At 36.8% G+C, this 20,346-nt stretch overlaps 1 protein-coding gene across 4 annotated transcripts in view; it reads left to right on the top strand.

The window, feature by feature from the left end:
* GLRB (glycine receptor beta) overlaps positions 1 to 20,110 on the top strand; it is a 45,359-nt gene extending 25,249 nt beyond the window's left edge. For 3 of the 4 annotated variants that reach the window (XM_032444354.2, XM_015860995.3, XM_015860994.3), the window contains exons 8-10: positions 2,602 to 2,754; positions 8,444 to 8,736; positions 17,258 to 20,110. In XM_032444354.2, the coding sequence (XP_032300245.1) occupies positions 2,602 to 2,754; positions 8,444 to 8,736; positions 17,258 to 17,554 (743 nt within the window). In that variant the 3' untranslated portion in view covers positions 17,555 to 20,110. The remainder of the gene's footprint in view (positions 1 to 2,601; positions 2,755 to 8,443; positions 8,737 to 17,257) is intronic. The other variant, XM_015860996.3, reaches the window with a different exon arrangement.
* Positions 20,111 to 20,346: the final 236 nt, after the last annotated feature.

The raw sequence follows: 20,346 nt of genomic DNA on the forward strand, positions 1-20,346 counted from the left end.
CAGTTATTTTTCAGCTAGATCCCAAGTGTGAAGAGATCTTAGGTAGTCCTTATATAGCTTGGAGTTAAGGAATGAAGTTTGAAAGAGATAATTGAAATTGAATGTTATTTTTTATCTGCAAAATTAATGAGTTCTTACCTTACTAAATACATAATTCTGTATCTCAGATTATTTACATTTGAAAATAGTGTGAAATTACCTCTCCTCAGAATAATGGGCTGACAATAGCAGGACACGGGGAAATGGTTTTAAGTTAAAAGATTTAGGTTGGATGTTATGGGGAAGTTCTTTACTAGGAGAGTGGTTAGGCCCTGGAACAGGCTGCCCAAGGAGGTTGTGGATGCCCCGTCCTTGGAGGAGTTCAAGACCAGGTTGGACAGGGCCCTGGGCAACCTGATCTAGTAAAGGTGTATGTTTGGTGGCCCTGCCAGGCAGGGGGGTTGGAACTACGTGATCCTTGAGGTCCCTTCCAACCTGGGTCATTCTGTGTTTCTGTGATTCTATAATGCTGTTTAGATGAAAGCACAACCAATAGTTGACATTTAAATCCAAATTTGGAAATGATAAAAGGTTTCTTAGCAGTCAGAAATGTATTTTATTCTTAAATAACTAATGAGTTTACTGAAAAATTAGGCTATGAAGTCATGGAAAATTAAATAGATTTATTTTGCAATTCCCAAGTAAAACTCATAAACATGGGAAAATTGGATATAGTACAAAGAGACTTCCATTTCATTCCAGGGCAGAAAGGAACACTTACTCCAAATTGCTGTCTTGTAATTGTGTTGTCAAAGTTAGCGTCATAATTTTATGTTTTGTCATAAAACTAAGGCTAAACATCTAAAAATTGATATTTGGGTATCTCAGGTATTTTTAGGGTTTCTGGAATCTTAAAGAAAAATCTAAGACTTAATCATTACATGCTTTACAATTAAACTGTTAGCATTGCTCTTTAAAGTTGCAATGTCTTGAAACCATAAACTAAAATGTCACTTTGCAAAGTGCTCAGCAAGATGGTCACATTTTTGTGTGTGTATGTGATGTGACCATTAATGAAAAGGTCATTAGAAGAGACATCAGACTCAGCTGAGTTGCAACATTAATTTTAAGAAAGTTTGCATAATTATTTTATTGCTAATCCTTTTTGTTTAAAAATGAAAATCATCCATGTTTAGCTTATAATCAAATCTGGAATTAATACTTCATTAATGTGAATTGAACAGGTAAGTACGATGAAGTATTTTAAAGGCTGCTTTCAGGAATCAGCAGCTGTTTGGTGTACCTTTAATTCTTATATTGAAGACTTTTTACAGTGCAGATGTTGTGCACATAATTAAAATTAATTATAGTAACGATTTTATAAAGTAAACAAGAGGTAATGTTACAAGTACAAGCAAGTTTTCTAAGGTATGACCTATGAAAGAAATTGTTGCTAACTGCAGAGAATTTAACCTTCTGACCATTTACACCAACTGATGTGTTTTATCATACCTGTCTAAGTAGAGAATAAAGTTGGACTATAACAATAATGCATTTCTGGCAGAAAGCAAATAAGTAACGATATTTACAATCTCCCCTTGTTTGAATGTAAAACCTAAAATTCCTAGAAATTATTCAGAAGTTGTGTGACTAGAGAACATTGTCAAAGATAGAAGACTGCAAAATACCAGTTATGGTCTTCTGCACAGCAAAGGAGTATTTCTGTTTTTTGCTGTTGTTGTGATTATTGTAGGCTCGCCGATATTTTGAAATGACTGATCATTATAGGACATTTGTTTTATAAAATACACAAGATAAGTAGATTCTACATTCTAAATAATGTGTACACCAATTCTTTTTTTACAGTTAGATATTGACTTGTTTTGGTATTGTTCTAATGTAATTCAAGAATGCCTTCTTGTTGTAGAGTAGTTTATGATGTATCCTTCTGTTATCTCCAGCAAATTTCTAATATCTGCAGGTTTATTTATTTATTTATTTATTTTGTTGAATACATCTTATTATATATTTTCTGAAGTGTTAGTATGTTTGAGCTTTTCATTTTAAAAGCTTTGATGCAATACTCCTCAAAATTAAGTGTGTTTTAGAGCCTTTTGTAAAAATTCTTTACCAATTTTAGGAGTTACCTATATCAGCTTTCAGTATTAGGAGAATCTCTGCTTAGGGTCACTTTCGGGTCACCTCTTTCCATTCTACCCTTTCTAAGTAAATATTTTTTTCTTCCATCTTATTTGCAAATTAATTCTAAGTAGAACTTTCGTATGAGCTTAAGCTGGTATGACTGCCCAATCCCATTGGTTGTAACTGGCCTGCACGTTGAAGCCAGATTGAAGATAACGCTCGTGTCAGCTGCTGGTTATTGACATGCTGTGAAAAGGCAGAGGGTGCTTATAGATCACAGAGAACCACATTCCCAGTCTCACCTTCAGGTTACATTGATTTGTGTTTTGAACATATTTCAAATTGAATTATTTGCCTTTTTAAAGAAATTCAAGTCAATGAACCTGTGTTCTTAAGCAGAAAAATGAGTAGAAGATGGTAATCTGAAGTGGTTGACCTGCAAAGCACATTAAACTTTAATATGCATTTATTTCTTTAAAGGTTATTACACTTGTGTAGAAGTAATCTTCACTTTAAGAAGACAAGTTGGATTTTACATGATGGGTGTTTATGCTCCTACACTTCTAATTGTTGTTCTGTCCTGGCTATCATTTTGGATCAATCCTGATGCAAGTGCTGCAAGAGTCCCACTGGGTAACCTGCCTTCACATATGCTGTTACAGTCCACTTAACACCATCAAGCCATTCTCAGTTGCTTTGACAGCATGACAGTGGACACTGAAAGCAACTTCGCTTCCATATCCACTCATCATTTTCACTGAAACCTCCTCATTCCTGGTTGTGTAAAATCCACCCCCATATTGAAGCATTGCTTGTTAATGGTTCTAGTGCTAACGTGATGGGAACTCTGCTTTTCTCTACTGGGACAAATCTGATCTTATCAAATCTTATTTGTGGGTGTTGTTGCAGACACTGGGGCAATACTTAGTGTATAAGAATTTAAGCATTTGAAGAACTCTTGAAATAAGAAAGCAGGATGGTGACTAGGAATCTAATTATCTATCTCTTGTAGCAAGTTTTCTGAAGATTAATAGAAACAGAATGATATTTAGAAAAGAATTAACATTCTTGATTTCATTAGAAACTCAGTTAATGAACTATTTCAGCCTGTTGTGCTGCTCAGCACAACACAATAGGCAGGCTATTCATTTATTATGGGATTGTAGAACATGGAGTTAATCAAAACAATAGTATCTTATCTTCCCTGTTTAATTGTGCATGGAACTCCAGCTCTGGGATGGGCCAGCCTGCAGATCACAAGAGCTCAGCAAAATGTGGAGCCAGGTTCTTGCATCTTGACACTGCTACATGTAATCCTATCCCCATGCCTACCACAACTACTCCTTTCTCAGGTCTGGAACTCCTTGTCCCCACCTTTCCCTGTCTCTCTCACCTCCACACCCCCTATTTGCCAAGTCTTCTCTGTGTTCCCTGGAGATATAGTTCACTGTTTTCCCATCCCTCAAAGGTGCAGTTTAAGCATCTCTCTAGGCCCTGGCTTTACTGAAAAGCCTCCCACCCACACTGTGCACATCCCAACTGGATCCGAATCCTATGCAGCCTCACGTGCAAGAACAAATGCTGAAGAGTACTAGAGATCCTAAGGGACAGGGTCTGCCCTGTCGCCATCACAGACTGATCAGTAGAGTCTGAAATCTCTTGGAACAGGAAAGATTCCTGCCAAGTTTGTTAAGTTGAAATGTCCCTGTAGATGCCTTGCTCTGAGCTGTGCTGCTCCACTTCCAAGATATGTACCACGTCTCTTTCTTCTCCATTGATGTGATAGCTAAAATAAACAAAGAGCTGCACAAGATCTGGAGAACCAAGACTGAAATGCTGCTTTTGGTTTCTCTGCCACAGTTGGCTACCTTTCTCAACCTAAACATTATGAAAACATATTTCATTACATTTATTGTATCTATCTTTTTTACAGGGAACTGATTCAGAATACAAACCAACTTTATTTTTCTTGATCTTTAAAAATACTATCAGTTCTTGAGGAGGAGTCACAATCCATATTAGTTTGATAGCAAGTAACAAGTACCTGGAAAACTAGTAAGGATGATTCCCATAGCACAAAACATAAGATGTTTCAAGAAAGAAAAAAATCAGTCTGGAGAAATTATATCGTGCCTTAAATTAAAAAGATAGAAACAAGAACTGGAGTTTTAGTGAGATCCTGTATCATCAAAACTTTATCATTATAAAAATATTTCTCAGTATTTATAATCCTGTGTTTCAAATAGCTGACCAGTCAGGTTTATCAATTATATGTTACATTTGTAAGAAGTATAGTGATGATTTATGTAGCATGGATGTGTTTATGACTAAATATGCGTGCTTATTTATTTGCCTGTTTATCTGTTTTTATGTGTTTTAAGTTTTTATTAGCTCCTTTTATATATTGCCATGATATAATGCGTTTTCAAAGATATCCACCATTGGCCTGGCTGTGTAATTTTTTCCTGAATCCCCAGAGAAGCAACAAACAACTAAATCTGACTATCCTTTAGTCATGAGTCAGTATTTAATAATGCAAGTTGATAGCACCATGGTTGCATTAAGATTTATGTTTCTCCAGTTTGCAAGAGGACAACAAACTAATTCTTCTCTCCACACCCTTAAAGAGAGTTGATCTTAAAATCTAACAAGATAAACATTTCTGTGTCAAGTGAATATCTACTCGCAAGAAAGTGTTACCAGTTGTCATTAATATTACAATGGTTGTTAAGATATCTTATTAGGTGAGAAGCTACTTCAGGTTTACATATGAGTATCCTAATACAGTTGTCCTTAGAATTAAGTATATTGGACTACTGTTAGCCATGCCTAGGAATCTCAGAAGTTTCTAGCTGATTTAGAAATGCAAGAAACTAGAAAGCTCAATATGATTTTGTAGATTGATTAATTTTCTGGGAAAAGGTGTTTTTTTTCTTCAAAGAAAAAGGCTGTGTCTATCTAAGGAGCTAAGTAAGTTGCAAGATTTTTTTATACCTATAATATTGAATTCAATTAGATCATACAGTGGTAGGGAATTCCACAAAGGACACATATCTGGAGAGCTCTTAAATCACTTAAATCTAAGTGATTTAATGATGGAGTCATCGAGTGCTTCTTTCTAAATAAATGCTTGTGTTTCAGCTTTTAATAAGGCCTATGGAGGATTCTCCAGTTTTTTACAGGTGGAAAGTGTGACAGTGTCTATTCCAAGAATTCCTCTCTTTCCTTCAGTACCACCTAAACCCCAAAGGGAGTAAAGTGTTCCAAGGCTGTAGGCATCTAAGGGACTTCAGACTTCCAACCAACCACAGTAGCCTGGAGTAATGGAGTCAAACACCACACACTATCTCCTGTGAAAGCTTGGAGAAGTGATGGGTAACATATTCCCCATATGTAACAGGCAAACATGCCCTCCATCATGCCTGCAATCAGCTCTATCTTAGTTCAACTCATTGCATTTTATGAAACTGCAGCAAATACAGGGTCTCAAAGGACAGATGTTGAGATATATTTGAATAGCATAGTATGAAGATTGGCAAGATTATGTCTTCTAGTTTACAAAGTGTAATGAGAGAACTGAATGTATTACAGATAACAAATTATGAGGAAAGAAGGACTGAATATTATATTTTTCAATGATGTTTGTGAGATGGAGCCAGACATTTTTAAAGCAGTAATATAAAACAGAAAATGCTATTTTGTACAGCATAAAATTAACCTTTGTAATTCATTGCCAGGAGATAGTGCTGAGGCTAGTTGAGCCTGATGGATTTGAAAAAGGGAGGTTTATTTATCTGGCAGTATATGCTGGAGTGCTTTAGTGATATTATGCACATGTAACCTTTGGTAGTGTTTTTAAAACAGGAGCTCTATGCAATCATGCTTTAGGCAGTGAGCTAACTACCCTTCATAATAGGGATGAAGAAGAAATTTCTGTGTGTGGATAAATTAGTTATTAGGTTCTTAAATCGCTGAAATGTGAATAACATGTTGGCAGTGGGTCAAATCTTGTATTGCAGACCTTATAAACCTAAACTGTTTGGTTATATTTGAGATGACTGAAGACTGGGTGTAAGTGACCTATTAAATGAAAGAAAGAGGATGTAGTTCTTGTCTCTGTGCAAAGCTGGCAGATGGATACACTTTGTGATCAAGAGGGATCACACTGTAGGAAAAAAAAAAAAGCAGACTTGTTTCTTAGAAAGACCAGCATTCCCAAGTTTGTATCAAAGAACTGAGGTCCCTTCTCCTTTTTGTCCCTAAGAAGAAAATGGAGATTTCCTCCATGACACACCACTCTCATTTTTTAAGTTATTTTTTACAAGGTTATCTTGAAGCTTATTTATTCATTCTCCTCAGCTATGTTGGAGCTGTAGTGTTTGAGCCCTATTCAATAGGTACTGTCAGAAGTGCAACTTAATAGCTCTGGTTGTAAAGTCTCTGAGGCAAAGCCAGCTTTGATCTGGCAGCAAAATGGCTGCTTGATAGAGTATTTCTTTTCTACTTCCGTGTTGTCTCAAAAACCTAGATTTTCTTTAGTTTCTCTAGCTCAGAGAATGAAGGTTTCATCCTTCCAACAAATGGGAATTAGCAGCAGAGAGACAGGAAGAAGCATCTTTTGTATGTTAAAAGACAATACGCTTTTTATTTGCACTTTTTATTACATTTCACAGTGATCAGTAATTAGTGCCAAAACCAGTTGGTGTTGGTCATTGAAAATAAATAAATAGTGAACTATACTTTTCTTTCTTCTTGTCCTTATGGTATTTTTTTTTTTTTTTAATTTGATAGAGTAGTTTAAAAATAAGCCAGAGTAGACGATAAGGTTTATTTGTTCAGTATTTGCCTCATCGTTCTGATTCAACGGAAAACATCTGACCATTCTTTGTTAATCACTGTGGACAAAAAAACAATCTAACTGGGCAATTGTTTATTGATATCACCCATTTTTAAATGAAACACCAAAAAATTTTGTGTTTAAAATCATATTTATTTATACATTCTTTTCAGTGTCTTAGCAGCTAATAAGTTGCCTGTTTGAGATCCATATCAAAGTAAGTTATCAATCCGATTGAATTCCAAAGTGGGACAGTAACAAAAGAATGTTTGATACTTATGACCAGCTAGAATTTAAGACTGTATAAATATTTTCAGCTTCATTAGTATTCTTACATTTTTAGTTACTTTAAATGGATCTCAAGAAAAAGATCTATAAAAGAATTTTTGTAATGCTTTGTGTAGCACATGACCCTTATAAGAAACATCATTAAGGCTAACTGAATATCTGCTCTTGTGCATCTCTTTCTATAGATGTCAGTTACATTTCATGAAGCTGCCTGCTTATAACTGAAAATGATTTTCATCATTCACATTCAGAAAAAAACTTATGATCTGGGTGGAAATAAGTTTCCCCTTTTTTACCACCTTTAAAAATCTTTTTCTTCTCTTTTTTTCCAAATGGAGCTACTATTCCCATGTGCCTGTGGGGAATCTTTGAGATCACACTTGTATTTTGTTTCTTGTGATGTGAGTCCTGTGTTAATGGTGATGTTTGGAAGATTTGTAAGGAGCAGTGCTTATTGAAACCTGGCTTTACCGCATGTGAACTTTCAGTAGCCTTTGCAGATGTACTTTTTTATTACGATAAGGGCTTCCTCAAAAGCTCTTTATCTAGAAAGCTTCCTCTATATACTGGAAGCTCAAGCAGGGATGTTCGTCGACCTTTGGTCAACTCAGTGTTTTCATCTTCACAGTAAGTTGTGAACATAGTCTTTTTAAGGTGCACTTTAAAAACAGTACCCTGTCAGGTTTAAATGTTATGCTTGTGGATGGATCATTCAGAAATGTCTCCTGCTGTAGCACAGTGCAGGTTTCTGGGACAGCAGTGATTCTTCAAATCTAATTTAAAGGACTTGGAGTTTTTTGATTTAGATACCATATATTTCTCTTCTATCTTCCCAGAATTAGATGCACACTGTAAGTCAAGTCTCTGGAAAACCCATTTCCCATTGTATGATGAGTGTTGTGGCAGGAAACCACAGCAACTAGTTCAGCTTCCTTTATTTCTCCATTTATAACACAAAGATACTCATTATTAATAATTCATCACTAACAGTATGCTACGTATGTATTAAATTTAACTTGTTCATTAACTGCAGGCATGTACACATTGTTTATCTGTTGCAAAATATACCTACCACCTTGTCAAGTTCCATTTGCTGTTACAACTCGTCATTCAGTGTTGTCTGTTTCAGAAGAGGAGCTCAGCAGGTGTTGATAAGGCTAAGTTTGCTTTAATTAATACTGTATTTTTTTTCTGTAGGTATCTTCTCAGTGCTCAGCTTGGCATCTGAATGTACTACTCTTGCTGCTGAACTTCCTAAAGTGTCTTATGTGAAGGCCTTAGATGTATGGTTGATTGTTTGCCTTCTGTTTGGGTTTGCATCGTTGGTGGAGTATGCAGTGGTTCAGGTAATGCTAAACAACCCAAAGAGAATTGAAGCTGAAAAAGCCAAGATTGCCAAGGCAGAACAAGCTGAAGGAAAGGGTGGAAACACTGCTAAAAAGAACACTGTGAACGGCACAGGGACTCCTGTCCACATCAGCACTTTACAGGTAAGAGCTGTCTAGCTGTGTATGCAAAATCAGCATTATCCTCTATTAATGTAGTTCCAGAAAGATGCTGCTATAATAGTTTTAAGCTTAGAGGTGGCCAAGATGCTAAGAACATGCTGGTAATTAATGGCTGGCCATCTAAGCAAATGGTCCCTAATGATTCAGTGTCAGATGTACTAAATGAAATGTTTATTTATTTTTAATACCTTAGTACCATACTTGTTGCTGAGCCTTAGGTAAATAAAGAAGCAAGCAGATTGACAGTTGCTCTTTTTCTTTTGATAACAAATAGCAGCTGTCAAACTGTAACTATTGAGAGGACAAGACTTTCAGTCAGTGTTTGTTGAGAGCATACTCAAGTATCAGCATCTCATTGCTTTTCTTGGAACAGCCACAGCTGCACTGAATTGCATGTAAAGAATCTCTACAGCCAGGGATTCAGAAGTCTTGGCATTTGTAAATAAAAGACAGGTCTGTTTGTCTGTCGAACAGTTCCTGCATTTCTTGCGTTGCCAGATGGAGTATGGGTAAATTGATCAGAGCTCATTCTATGAATAAAGATTAGTTGAGCATCTTTGCTTATGCCAAAGTTTTCCATATAACCCAAGAGTTATCAGACATCCCTGGCCATCTACCTCAGTTCTTCGGAAGAAAGTACATTAATGCTACAGGGTATGGAATATGAAGATGTCTTATAGTTTTCTATAGCTCTAAAATTTAGATGTATAAAATAAAGGTATTTGACCAGATCCAAGTGACATTATCAGTACTGTACGATGTGAGTTTAAAACATCTTTAAGGAGCGACTCTTTTGTGCCAGGGTAGCAGAATCCCAGCCCTAGTGTAAAGCTGGCATTGCCTCGTGAATAATTACACCCAGCTCGGAGAAGCTGCTGATAGCACAGAGCAGTGCACTTGACTACCATGATTCTCATCTGATAGAGCCTCCTAAGAACTATTTTGGCAGGCAACCAGATTCAGCTTAAAGCTATCCTGTGTCTGCTTTCACTTGAGTCACAAGTAATTCCCTAGCAGCAAGTGGCATGGGAACTTGTCCTATCCAGGAGTATAAATGATGACTTTTGTCACCTATGCTATCCTGTCATATTTTAATCTTTTATTCCAAGAAAGTGGGTTTGAGTGCACAGTTTATTTCTAAGCTTTAAGGAAGCCCAGTTATGATAAATGGCTCAGAACCACATGCAAAACATTTGTTGAACACTTCCCCAAAGCAATGCATTTTATTTCGATAAGATAGATATGACAAATTTCTCACCGTTATGTGTTTGGATCACTAAGTCTATATTTGGCTGTAATAAATAAGTAGAATTACTTTTAGATTTTGATTATCTCTAGGATATTCAAGCATCTAGGATACTTACAATCTTTCAAACAAATTACACATTTAAATAGATAAAAATGACTTTAAGTCCTTATGTGCTTCCGTAGATGCACATTATCCTATATATTTGAGCACTATAAATATACTCAGCTGAAAGCTCCCTCTCTGACCTAGCTACTGCTTAGGAGTACTTTGACAGTTCTTACCACTGGAAGGCTGTACTACTCTTCTAAATCAAAATAGGTCTAAATCTTTCAGTACTTCTGATTCTTAATCCAAATCTAGGCCTGCCCCACAACATTTGGCTGGCTCCCATACAGAGCTAGCAATGATCAAGTAAAGAATGCATTTGTCATATGGCAAATATGCAAGGGAGGGAAATATTAAAGGCACAGGTAATGGAAAAAACTGTATATTGAAAGGCATAAAGAATATGAAAGCCAGAGTGCTGTCCCAGAACATCAGGAGCTGTTTCTCATCAGGATTGTGTTTGAAGGAGAGAACTCATACTGTGATAAATATCTGGAAAGAGCAGAAATATTTGAGGATGTTCTAATTCTTTCCTCACAAGAGGCATACAGAAATCTGAATGCACCGAGTCATGAAACCCAGGTGATAATAAGGAAAAAGAGAGGGCATAGCTGTAAATTTCATTATAGCTGGATTTGAAATTGAATGAGGCTCAAAGATAAAGCCAACAGGAATGACATGGAAACTCAGGACTCGTAATGGGGAAAAACAGGAAGCATTAATAATCGCATTGCCCAAATGAAGCACTTTGTTATGAGATATTAATGAAGAGTTGCTATAACATAGCCAAAAGTTGCTAGGGGGGAATCAAGTTTAAAATATGTACATATATCTTTATTTCACTTCATGATATGCCCATGTTTCATATTATTTAAGACAAGTCAAAGCAAAGATCATACTTAAAAATAAATACTTTTTAATTGCTAGGAATTTTTCTGTACATCCTAAAAATTTGAAGCCTGATGCCATTTGTAATAGAAGGTAAGGAGAAGAGGTCCCTTGTAACAGAGCCTGGTGATATTCCTCTGGCAATTCTCAGATGAAAGCTCTTCCAGCAGTGAGTCATGTCAGGAGAGTCAGTGATAGTGACTGATGTTCATCAGCAGCAGTAAAGAAGGTGGCAGGGTGAAAACAACGTTCACAATTTGAGAATCGACCAAAGAAGGAGAGAGCCCTCTATTGAAGCACAGTTTGTTTTCTTCTCTACCAAGTCCTGGGTACTGGCTGAAGTAAAGCTGTGTGTTGCAAACATACACCAAGCTCCAAAGTCCATGATTTGTGACTCATGAGTCCCTGCCCAGCAAAAGCCCTTTGAAGGTCAGTGCCCAGAGGTTTATCAGTGTCTGTGTGAGTAAAGTCAATGGGTACATTCTGGCAAGATCACCGTGAAACTGTAGGAAAAAAATAGAAAATTCAGTGTAAGTGGTTCTGCTGATTTTGCTAGGAGCTTTAAAGGCTTTGCATTTACAGGCTAGAAGACATGAGAGCTATTTGGCTCCTTGTACATAGAGACTGCTCATAGCTGCAGTTGTAAGCAGAGGAGAAAATTATGCAACCTGGTGATAAATGCTGGCAGTGTTTTTTTTACTGGGAATACTCAGTAGGAGTTTGAGTGTGTTTCCTAGCAATGTAACATCATACATGATGAGAAAAACAAGCAAAAAGGGAAATGTTTGGGAGATGAATCAGTTTCTTTTTTCTTTCACTGGTGTCATGATTACAAGGAGCGATTACATGGTTAACTGTAACAACACCTTTCCACTTGAAAAGTCACATTTTCATCAAGCCTGTTTCTAGAAGCTGTCCCCCACAGGTAATGCACTGATGACTGAAGCGAACATTTGCTAAAAGAATAGCTCTGGCAGGTGATGAATAGGTCTGTGCAAGTGCTGGTAATAGCTCTAAACCTAGTTATTTTTTAAGAGAAGTAGTGCTATTGCTTGCCTTGTCTTGTCTAAGCTGCCTCTAGGCTCTGAAACCCAATATGCATCTTGTTCATCTCTAATAGATTTTTATTTATAATATACTGTACCATTGGTGGTGACCTGTGGTGACCTGATCTTCATATTCTGTGTTTTCCCTTCAAGTAGGACTCCAGACTCAGATTTTTCTCATAGAAATACCATAAACCCAGTTTGCATTTTATATTGTGTGGAAAACCACAGGCTACAATCTATTTTAATAGTTGCTGACAGCATTTCAGGTACAGGGTAGGTACTTTCTGCTCTAGTGAGTCATGTATCTATCCTTAGAGATAATTCAGAGCACGACTGCAAAAAGGCCCTGAGCAATCTGCTCTTGCTGACCCTAATTTGAGCAGGGGGGCTGGACTTAGTTGATCTCCAGAGGTCTCTTCTAACCTCATCTAGGCTGTGACTCTATGATATTTTGTTTTACTTTTCTGTTAGTGGGGTAATGAGAATTTGCAGATAATACAGTAATTGGACTGTGATAGCAATCTGAATACCCACTAATTCTAAACAGTCTTTACTTTATTGGTGATCTAAGTCTATCATTACACTATAAGCAAAGAGATGAGGTCAGTCTACAAGTGCAAGGAAGATTAAGTTTATTGCAGCTATTCTGGTATGGAGGACTCTTGCACAAGCAGGACCAGTGACAGATGTGCATGCCAAAAGAGGTTGGGTTCAACAGAAGAGAAAATTCTGTGGCAGAGGAGAAATGCTGCATAGAGCAGGGAGTGAAAGCTCTCGTACAGTGGGGAAGCACTTCAACTTTCAGGACTCATGCTGAGCTTGAGAGACTGCTGCTGCTATCTCATGTTTGAAGATTTGCCAGAAATCTTTGACAGTGCAGTTCTCATCTCATAAATTCTTGAAACCAATTTATGCTTCATTCTGACAGTGAAAGAAGACTTGATCATGGGATGAGCAGTCAAGTGAAAAGTCTTTATTCTATTTGCACAAAACAAATTTAGTTGAGTTCTAGTATTTTTGGTGCTGTGAAAGGACAGATTTTACATATTTGAAAAGCATTTTTTTTCTCATCTAGCAGGAAGATTTTAAACAAAAAATATGAATGATGCTGGTGAGCTGTCTGAGAATGTTCAAAACAGCTATAGAATAGAAGGAAAGATATGCTAACTATAAACAAAACAGAAGAAAACAACTGAAAACAGACTCTCCAGTGACTGAAAACTAACTCAGCTGTAAACATTTTTGTTTTCTTCTTAGTGGCAAAAGGAGATGCTGATAGCAACTAATATAACTTGAAATCCAGTAAAAGTTGGATACAGATAAGAAAAAACAACAACAACAAACTCAAACAACAAAAATAAAACGACCCAAAGGCATATAACAAAGTGGGTATATGGTCAGCATAACTGAATCATATAATCGTGGAATGGTTTGGGTTGGAAGGGACCTTTAAGATCATCTAGTTCCAACCCCTGTGCTATTGGCAGGGACACTTCCCACCAGACCAAATTACTCAAAGACCAGGTTGATCAAAAGAGCCTTAGAGAGTTATTTTACATGTACATCAACAGTAAAGACAAATCCAAAAGCAACAACAAAAAAAACCAACAACCCCCTCAGCCCCCACAAAGAAAACAGTGAAAAGAGTATTGATCTCCTACTAGAGAGAGATGCTGTAGTAGTCAAGAATTAGTAGAAAAGATGAAAGTGTTGATAAAATGTTCCAGTTTGTGTCTGGGTAAAAGCTGAATGCATCCATTCAAATGATGAACTCGTTTCCATTGACAGCAGGTCATGAGGATGTGAAACAGTAGCTATTCAAGTAAGTCAGACATTTTAAAACCACGATGTCAGCTAAAGTTTCCTCTAAGATTTTGTAAAGAGCTGGTCCAGGAGTGCTGTGGAACACAGATGTTGATTTCTTATAATAAATCCTTTTAAACTGGGAAGGTTCCAGATGTCTGTGAGAAGCTAACTTTGTGCCAGTACTTTTAAAGGCTAAGTGGCATAATGTGAATAACTATGAGACTGACATCATTCAGTGGAAAATATGAAATAGCTAAGAGGGGACTGAATAATAATTATTAACAGTTATTAATTATGATTAACATTACTCCTAATTCAACTCCCTAATAGCTCCTCCTTGTAAATGGTCAGTGAAATGAAAGGTGATCTCCATGTTTATTGATTTAATCAAATGGTATAATGTTTTGAAAGTTTGTTTGGCAGAGACAATAGTATGGAGGAATGAAACTCTGAAGAATATTTGGCTTTGTATGTCAGCATGTTTACATCATCTGAATCCTACAAAATCAAGGTTTGATTTGTTACCATCTGTAAGCACCAGCAGTTAATCGGGCTGACTGTAGTCATGCTTTGAGTCTGAAAATTGAAGCCAAATAAACTCAGGTTAGAAATGAAATAAGGCACATGTGTTTGTGGAGAACAAGGTCATGGGAAAAAAATCTCCATTCCAAATGTTTTTAAAGGAAAATCTATTATAAGTGGTCCATGGACTGCAGCTGTGGGCAGCATCCGTCAGCCTAAATTTCGGAGAAGGTGAGAATGGATCATTGCAACAGATCTTCTGGCTTCTGAGAGCCCATTTTAGATATTTCTGAGCTGTGCACCAAAGGGCAGGTGTACTGTGCACCACACCAGGCCTACATAAAGAAGCCAGCCTTGGTAGGAACTGTGGAACAAGGCTTATATTTGGGCTGAGCCCCAAGAGAGGGCCCCAGTGCCTTTTCCTGCTCTTCTCTGCCTGTGTACTGGCAGGAGAGCTGCTCCTGTCTTTGTCTTGGATGTGGCACTCACTCCCTTCTCCCCACACGAATGCTCCCAGCCCCAGTGCTGTGGATCTGGGACCCTCCTGCTTGCCGGACACAGATCATCGTGCTGAGGTAGGGCAAGAAAAACAATAGCAAATGCTTTCCAAGGCCACATTCTGTGTCAGCATGAAATTGAAAGATTATAACAGATGTGGGAAGCCTTTAATTTTACTTTCTTCACATATCCTTGGTAAAGTCTTTTGATACTCTGCATTCAAGTTCTCTGCTATCATATTCCACAGATACTATCCATGTAATCTTTAGTAGGTGTCATGAGTATCATTACACTTTCTAGCACAAACAGGGGTAATAAAATGCAGTTAAGCTACACTCAATATATATATTATTTCACTTGGTTTAAGGAAGGCTGTGGGTGTGAGCTATAGAGGATTTCACTGAAAATATCAGAAATATTAGGGAGCTGAAGGGTTGTGTGGGAAGAAATTAAAAAATATGTCCAGGCAGAAATTGAATTAGAAAATTAGAATCACACTGAATTTGTTAAACCAGGAAAATGAAAGTTTCTTTTTTTTTCTTCTTAATAATAGAAGCATATGCTTAGAAAGGAAAAAATTGAGGCCAGGTTACTCTTTCAAGAGAAACTGTGTCACCATGATAAATCAGTGGTACAGCTGGTACTAAACTAAGCAGGGCTCTGTGTGAACATGTTGTGAGCAATCTTCCACTTATGAGGAAGAGGTGACCTAAAAGCTGTTCCCTCAGCTCTCCTTGCAAGCAAATGGGAACTGACTTGTAAAAGCCTCTACCAGAGCACTTCTTAGATACTAGAGTGGGACAGGAATATTCCATGTTGTTTTACGAGAACACAGAGAAAACAATTAGCATCACTGAGATTTACTGTTTTACTCTGGTAGGATGAGGAATGGACTGTAGGTTTGCAGGTCTGAAAGGAAGTCTCTCATTCCATATGTGATTCTGTTTCTCTTAGCAGTCTATTAAATGTTACCAGTTTTTATCATGGGAAAGTGTGATAAATAAGTAATGAAGGAATGATACTCTTGTGACTCTTGAGCTAATGTGTGGCCCAGTCCTGCAAGAATTCTGATAGTGCAAATATCTCAAACCATCAGACTGCAGAAAACCAGAGGTGGAGGGAGCTGAAAGTAGAATACCTGAAGGCTTTGTGATAGAGAGAGAGGCTGCTGGGAACAAGAAATGGGGAGCTTCTGGGAGAACTGAATTTAGTGGATCAGTGATTCCAGGAAGTTCCATCAGTTATCTGAATGTCACTTGCTTGTTTGTATCACGTGGTTGCTGAACCAGTATGTTTTTCAACTCTCGGGTTATTTATGTGAACAAATGACATTATTAATGATGCTGTTATGTTACGTTTCTTCTTCCTATTTTTATTTTTATTTATTTATTTTTTGCTTCTTTTTGTGCTGCAAAGAAAATGAATTGTTGTGAGAGTCTTACCAAAATCACATAGCACAGAGCCTTGCAAGAAGCCTTCAAATTCCTTTGGGCTACCTAACAGCATGAGGTGATCCTCATAGAGATTTGTTGCATCTGAAATAGAATCTTTCAAAAATCCAAGGAAGGGAAGATCAGAATTTTTTTTTTCTTCACAAAAATGCTTTTTTGTATGTATAAATATATATGGCTAATAGAATTGTCTGGTTTGTAGGAGGGGGAAATTCACCTGGGGATACACCTTAGTACAGTAATATTTGAACTCAGGAGCACTGATGGAGCTGTAGGAAAGACATATATTCTTCTCTTAGTTTACATTTCCCAGTTACGCTATTCTTCAGGATACCAATGGGGGGGGGGGTACCTGGAATGCTGTCGCATCTTTCCTACCATCTCTAGAGAGATGTCAATGACTGCAGATACAAAGAAAGTGTCTTTTCACTTCACAAGGTTTTCACCCCAGGATGAGATTAATGACCTTGAGGTGGCTAGTAAGTAAAATCAGAACAGGTTTAATAATTTGGTCAAAATATGAATTTCAGAGCTAATTCTGTACATCCAGGTCTCAGGAAAAAAAAAAGCATTGAATAGCGTCTTTCCTGCAGATTCATCAGCACAGGATTTATTTTCAAAAATATTCTATACCAAGATATTCTCTCCTGTCATCTGAAAATGAAGGCATCTAACTATAACAGGTTGCACAGCATGAGACACCTTGTGCATGAAAAATTACACAATTATGAATGTTTGGATTAGTTTATGTGATTGACTGATGATCCTTAAGTGCTTTATAATGCAACCATTCAGCAAATTAGGCTGATGTAATGTATCCCTATCAACAAGTAATTTCCCATATGTTTGTTTGCAGTGTTCTCTAGCATCTGCATTAAGTTTGTTAATGAAATGTGGCGAGTAGATCATGATTCCCCTCACTCTTTATTTCATAGGTTGGTGAGACCAGATGCAAAAAAGTTTGCACTTCGAAATCTGATCTGAGATCCAATGATTTCAGCATTGTTGGAAGCTTGCCAAGAGATTTTGAATTATCAAATTATGACTGCTATGGGAAGCCCATTGAAGTCAACAATGGGCTCGGAAAGTCTCAAGCCAAGAGCAACAAGAAGCCTCCTCCTCCCAAGCCTGTCATTCCATCAGCAGCAAAGAGAATTGATCTTTATGCGAGAGCACTGTTTCCTTTTTGCTTCTTGTTCTTCAACGTCATATATTGGTCCATATATTTATGATAAATCTTTTATTATTTTTTTTTCATCTGTAAAATATATCCCATTTCATATCCCTTCCCTGTCATGAAGGCCAATGTGTGAAACTATTTGCATTTGCAAAGCAATATGTTGCATTTTGATGCCATGCGATTGTACTGAAAATATGGCATCTGAAATTTGAATGAAAGCATGACACTGCAATGTCTGTGCTTCTACCAATGTTGTATATAAATGTACAGCGTACATCTTGCTTTAGGAATATATAAAAGATAATGCATACTACATTATAAAGCTGAATAAATCCCTTCAGTTATTAGTAACATACAGAGATTTAAAGTGTTCCTGATAATCAAACTGATGTGCACGTTGAGTATTATTAAAATCAGTATTCTAGTATATGTAGTATTTAAAAGCTTTTCTGCTGACTTTCTGAGAAAAAAAAACAAACACATCTTGTTCTTGTATAATTTTAGATGGCACTGTTGAAGAAAAAGCTAAGTTGTGAACCCTGTTATTTAGATGTCATAAGTGAAGGCACAATTGAATAAGCTGATCTTATCTATGTGGAATAATGAAGATCAGAGAATTGCTGTATTTTTAATCAAAATCAGCAATTTTGTAAAATTTAGGGGAAGGGGTGGAAAAAAAAAAAAGCAATTGTATCCATCAAGGAAACACACTTCAAAAATACATTAGAATATGCTGACCATTAAGTATTGTGCCCAGTTTTGACTGTTGTGTCCTTAGGCACAAGCTAGGTATGTTGAACAGTCTGCTTTCTAGACTGCAGGTGTCAAGAGTTTTGGAGAAACACCTCAACATACTGATCAAGAACAGATCAGTATCTGTTCAAATTATACATTTTTACATTGGTCTGTTCTCTGGCTCATCTCTAGTGTCTTGCAAGCCTACAGTGAAAAGTCACAATTAATTTTTTTGTTGAATATGATATGGCTTACTCATTTTGCTTTGTTTATCCTCTTAAAAGCCTGTAGTTTAAAGAAACGTTTTGTTTTCAAGATGAAATCCCTTTTTAACTCTAGTTATTTATTTTCTGTTTGCCTTCTGTAGTACAGATGATCAGAGCTAACATCTAGCTAGCTAGAAGTCTAAGGATCTAAGTCTATTAAATACACCATGTGTTAATTGATGGCTACCCTCCCCAACTCATTTATTTGGCTACTACTTGTTGGAAATTAAGATCCTGTGCATGGAACAGTTTGACAAGTTCTGCATTTTATTTTTCCAGAGAAAACCAGAAAAGTGGATTCCCCAGGTTGCATAAGGCAGGAATTGATACCTATGGTCTCTGTTGATGCCATGGTACATTACTCTGTAAGGACAAGTAATGAGGTAAAAGAAGTTCATATGAACACTTCTTTTATGTATATAGTCCAAGTAGTGTGTGTTTCCTGAGAGCACACAGAAACTACATCATCTGCCCTTGACGGCATACTGTAGAGAAACATGTTTCTACTTGTAAAACTGGGGCATAAAATGTAGTTAAAATATTAAAATAAGACAGTTCTTGATAGGTTGGCAAATCATTAAAGGGAATACATATTATTGGAAGGGACTGAATTAAATATCCAAAATATTCCATAAGGTAAAAAACAGATATATTCACATTTGTCATGCTGCAGTTCTGTTACAGAATGTGTTGAGCCAGTGGAACACAAAGGACTCTCCTGTCATTCTTGTTTTGCTTCCTGCCGCGAGAGCATTGTGCACATACGAAACTGTGTAACCAGAATGTTGAAAATAGAAATATAAAAGGGGGGAACTATGTCACGCTGGCTTCACTGGGCACCTAGTGGATCTGTTAACCATGGTTTTCTAGCCACTGCCACTTCATAATCAACAGCCCAGTCCTGATTTTAGGTGAAACCCATGCTACTGCCACCTAACAAGCATGGTTGGCCTTCCATCTTGGAAGTTACTGATGATTACTGGCCTAACATCTCTTTGTGATACAAACTGCTACAGATGTCTTTCACTCCTGAGTCTGAAATTTTCAAGTCATGTTTGGGCAGAAGAGGTTTTTTGTTCACAGCAAGGATGCACGCTTTCAGTCAGCTTCCTTGCCATTTTCTCGTGGAGATTTTCTTTACTAGGCAGCTAGTATTTGTCCTTTGGATTTCCTTCTGATAAAGAGGAAATGGAAAGGAAATAAGAAATGTTATGGAAGAGGAATTAATGAATTCCCCAATGTTGAACTGGGGGAAAATCTGTTATCATTAAGGTCGAGTGCAAAGTTTCAGAGTTGTTGTCCATGGAAAGTATTTACAGAATTGCTAGGGACTTTAAGAAGCAATAAGGATAACTCAAAGAGAGAGAGGAAGGGAGAAGTATCTTTTATACATATATTAGAGTGCTATATTTATAGACATTATTTATTCTCATACTTGTACTTTTTCTTACAGCATTGGAAGGCAAGAAAACAATTATATGTATTGGAAATTATATGACTTTTGGAAGATAATTTTCTTGTTAGAAATGTTATTAAATGATTCGTCTGTAATTAATGTCCACATTTTATCTGTATAATCACAATTACAGATTTTATTGTTAAATTAATCTTTGTTCCTTCTTGCTTTCCTGCTTACCTGATGGGTTTTGTGTTTTATCATAAAAAATTAATAATTCACTATAATTGCTTTCCAACTTGAACAAAAGGAAGCAAAAGGAATGCGTACTATTAAGATAAAGGCTTTTCATTCATTACAACACAAAAACTTAAGGACAAAAGCAAAGTTTAATAGCAATTTTTAAAAAACAATTATCAACTATAAAGTAATAATATTTTTTACTTA

This window comes from Coturnix japonica, chromosome 4, assembly GCF_054131305.1.
Source record: "Coturnix japonica strain WE chromosome 4, WE-NBRP24, whole genome shotgun sequence".
Classification (NCBI taxonomy): Eukaryota; Metazoa; Chordata; class Aves; order Galliformes; family Phasianidae; genus Coturnix; species Coturnix japonica.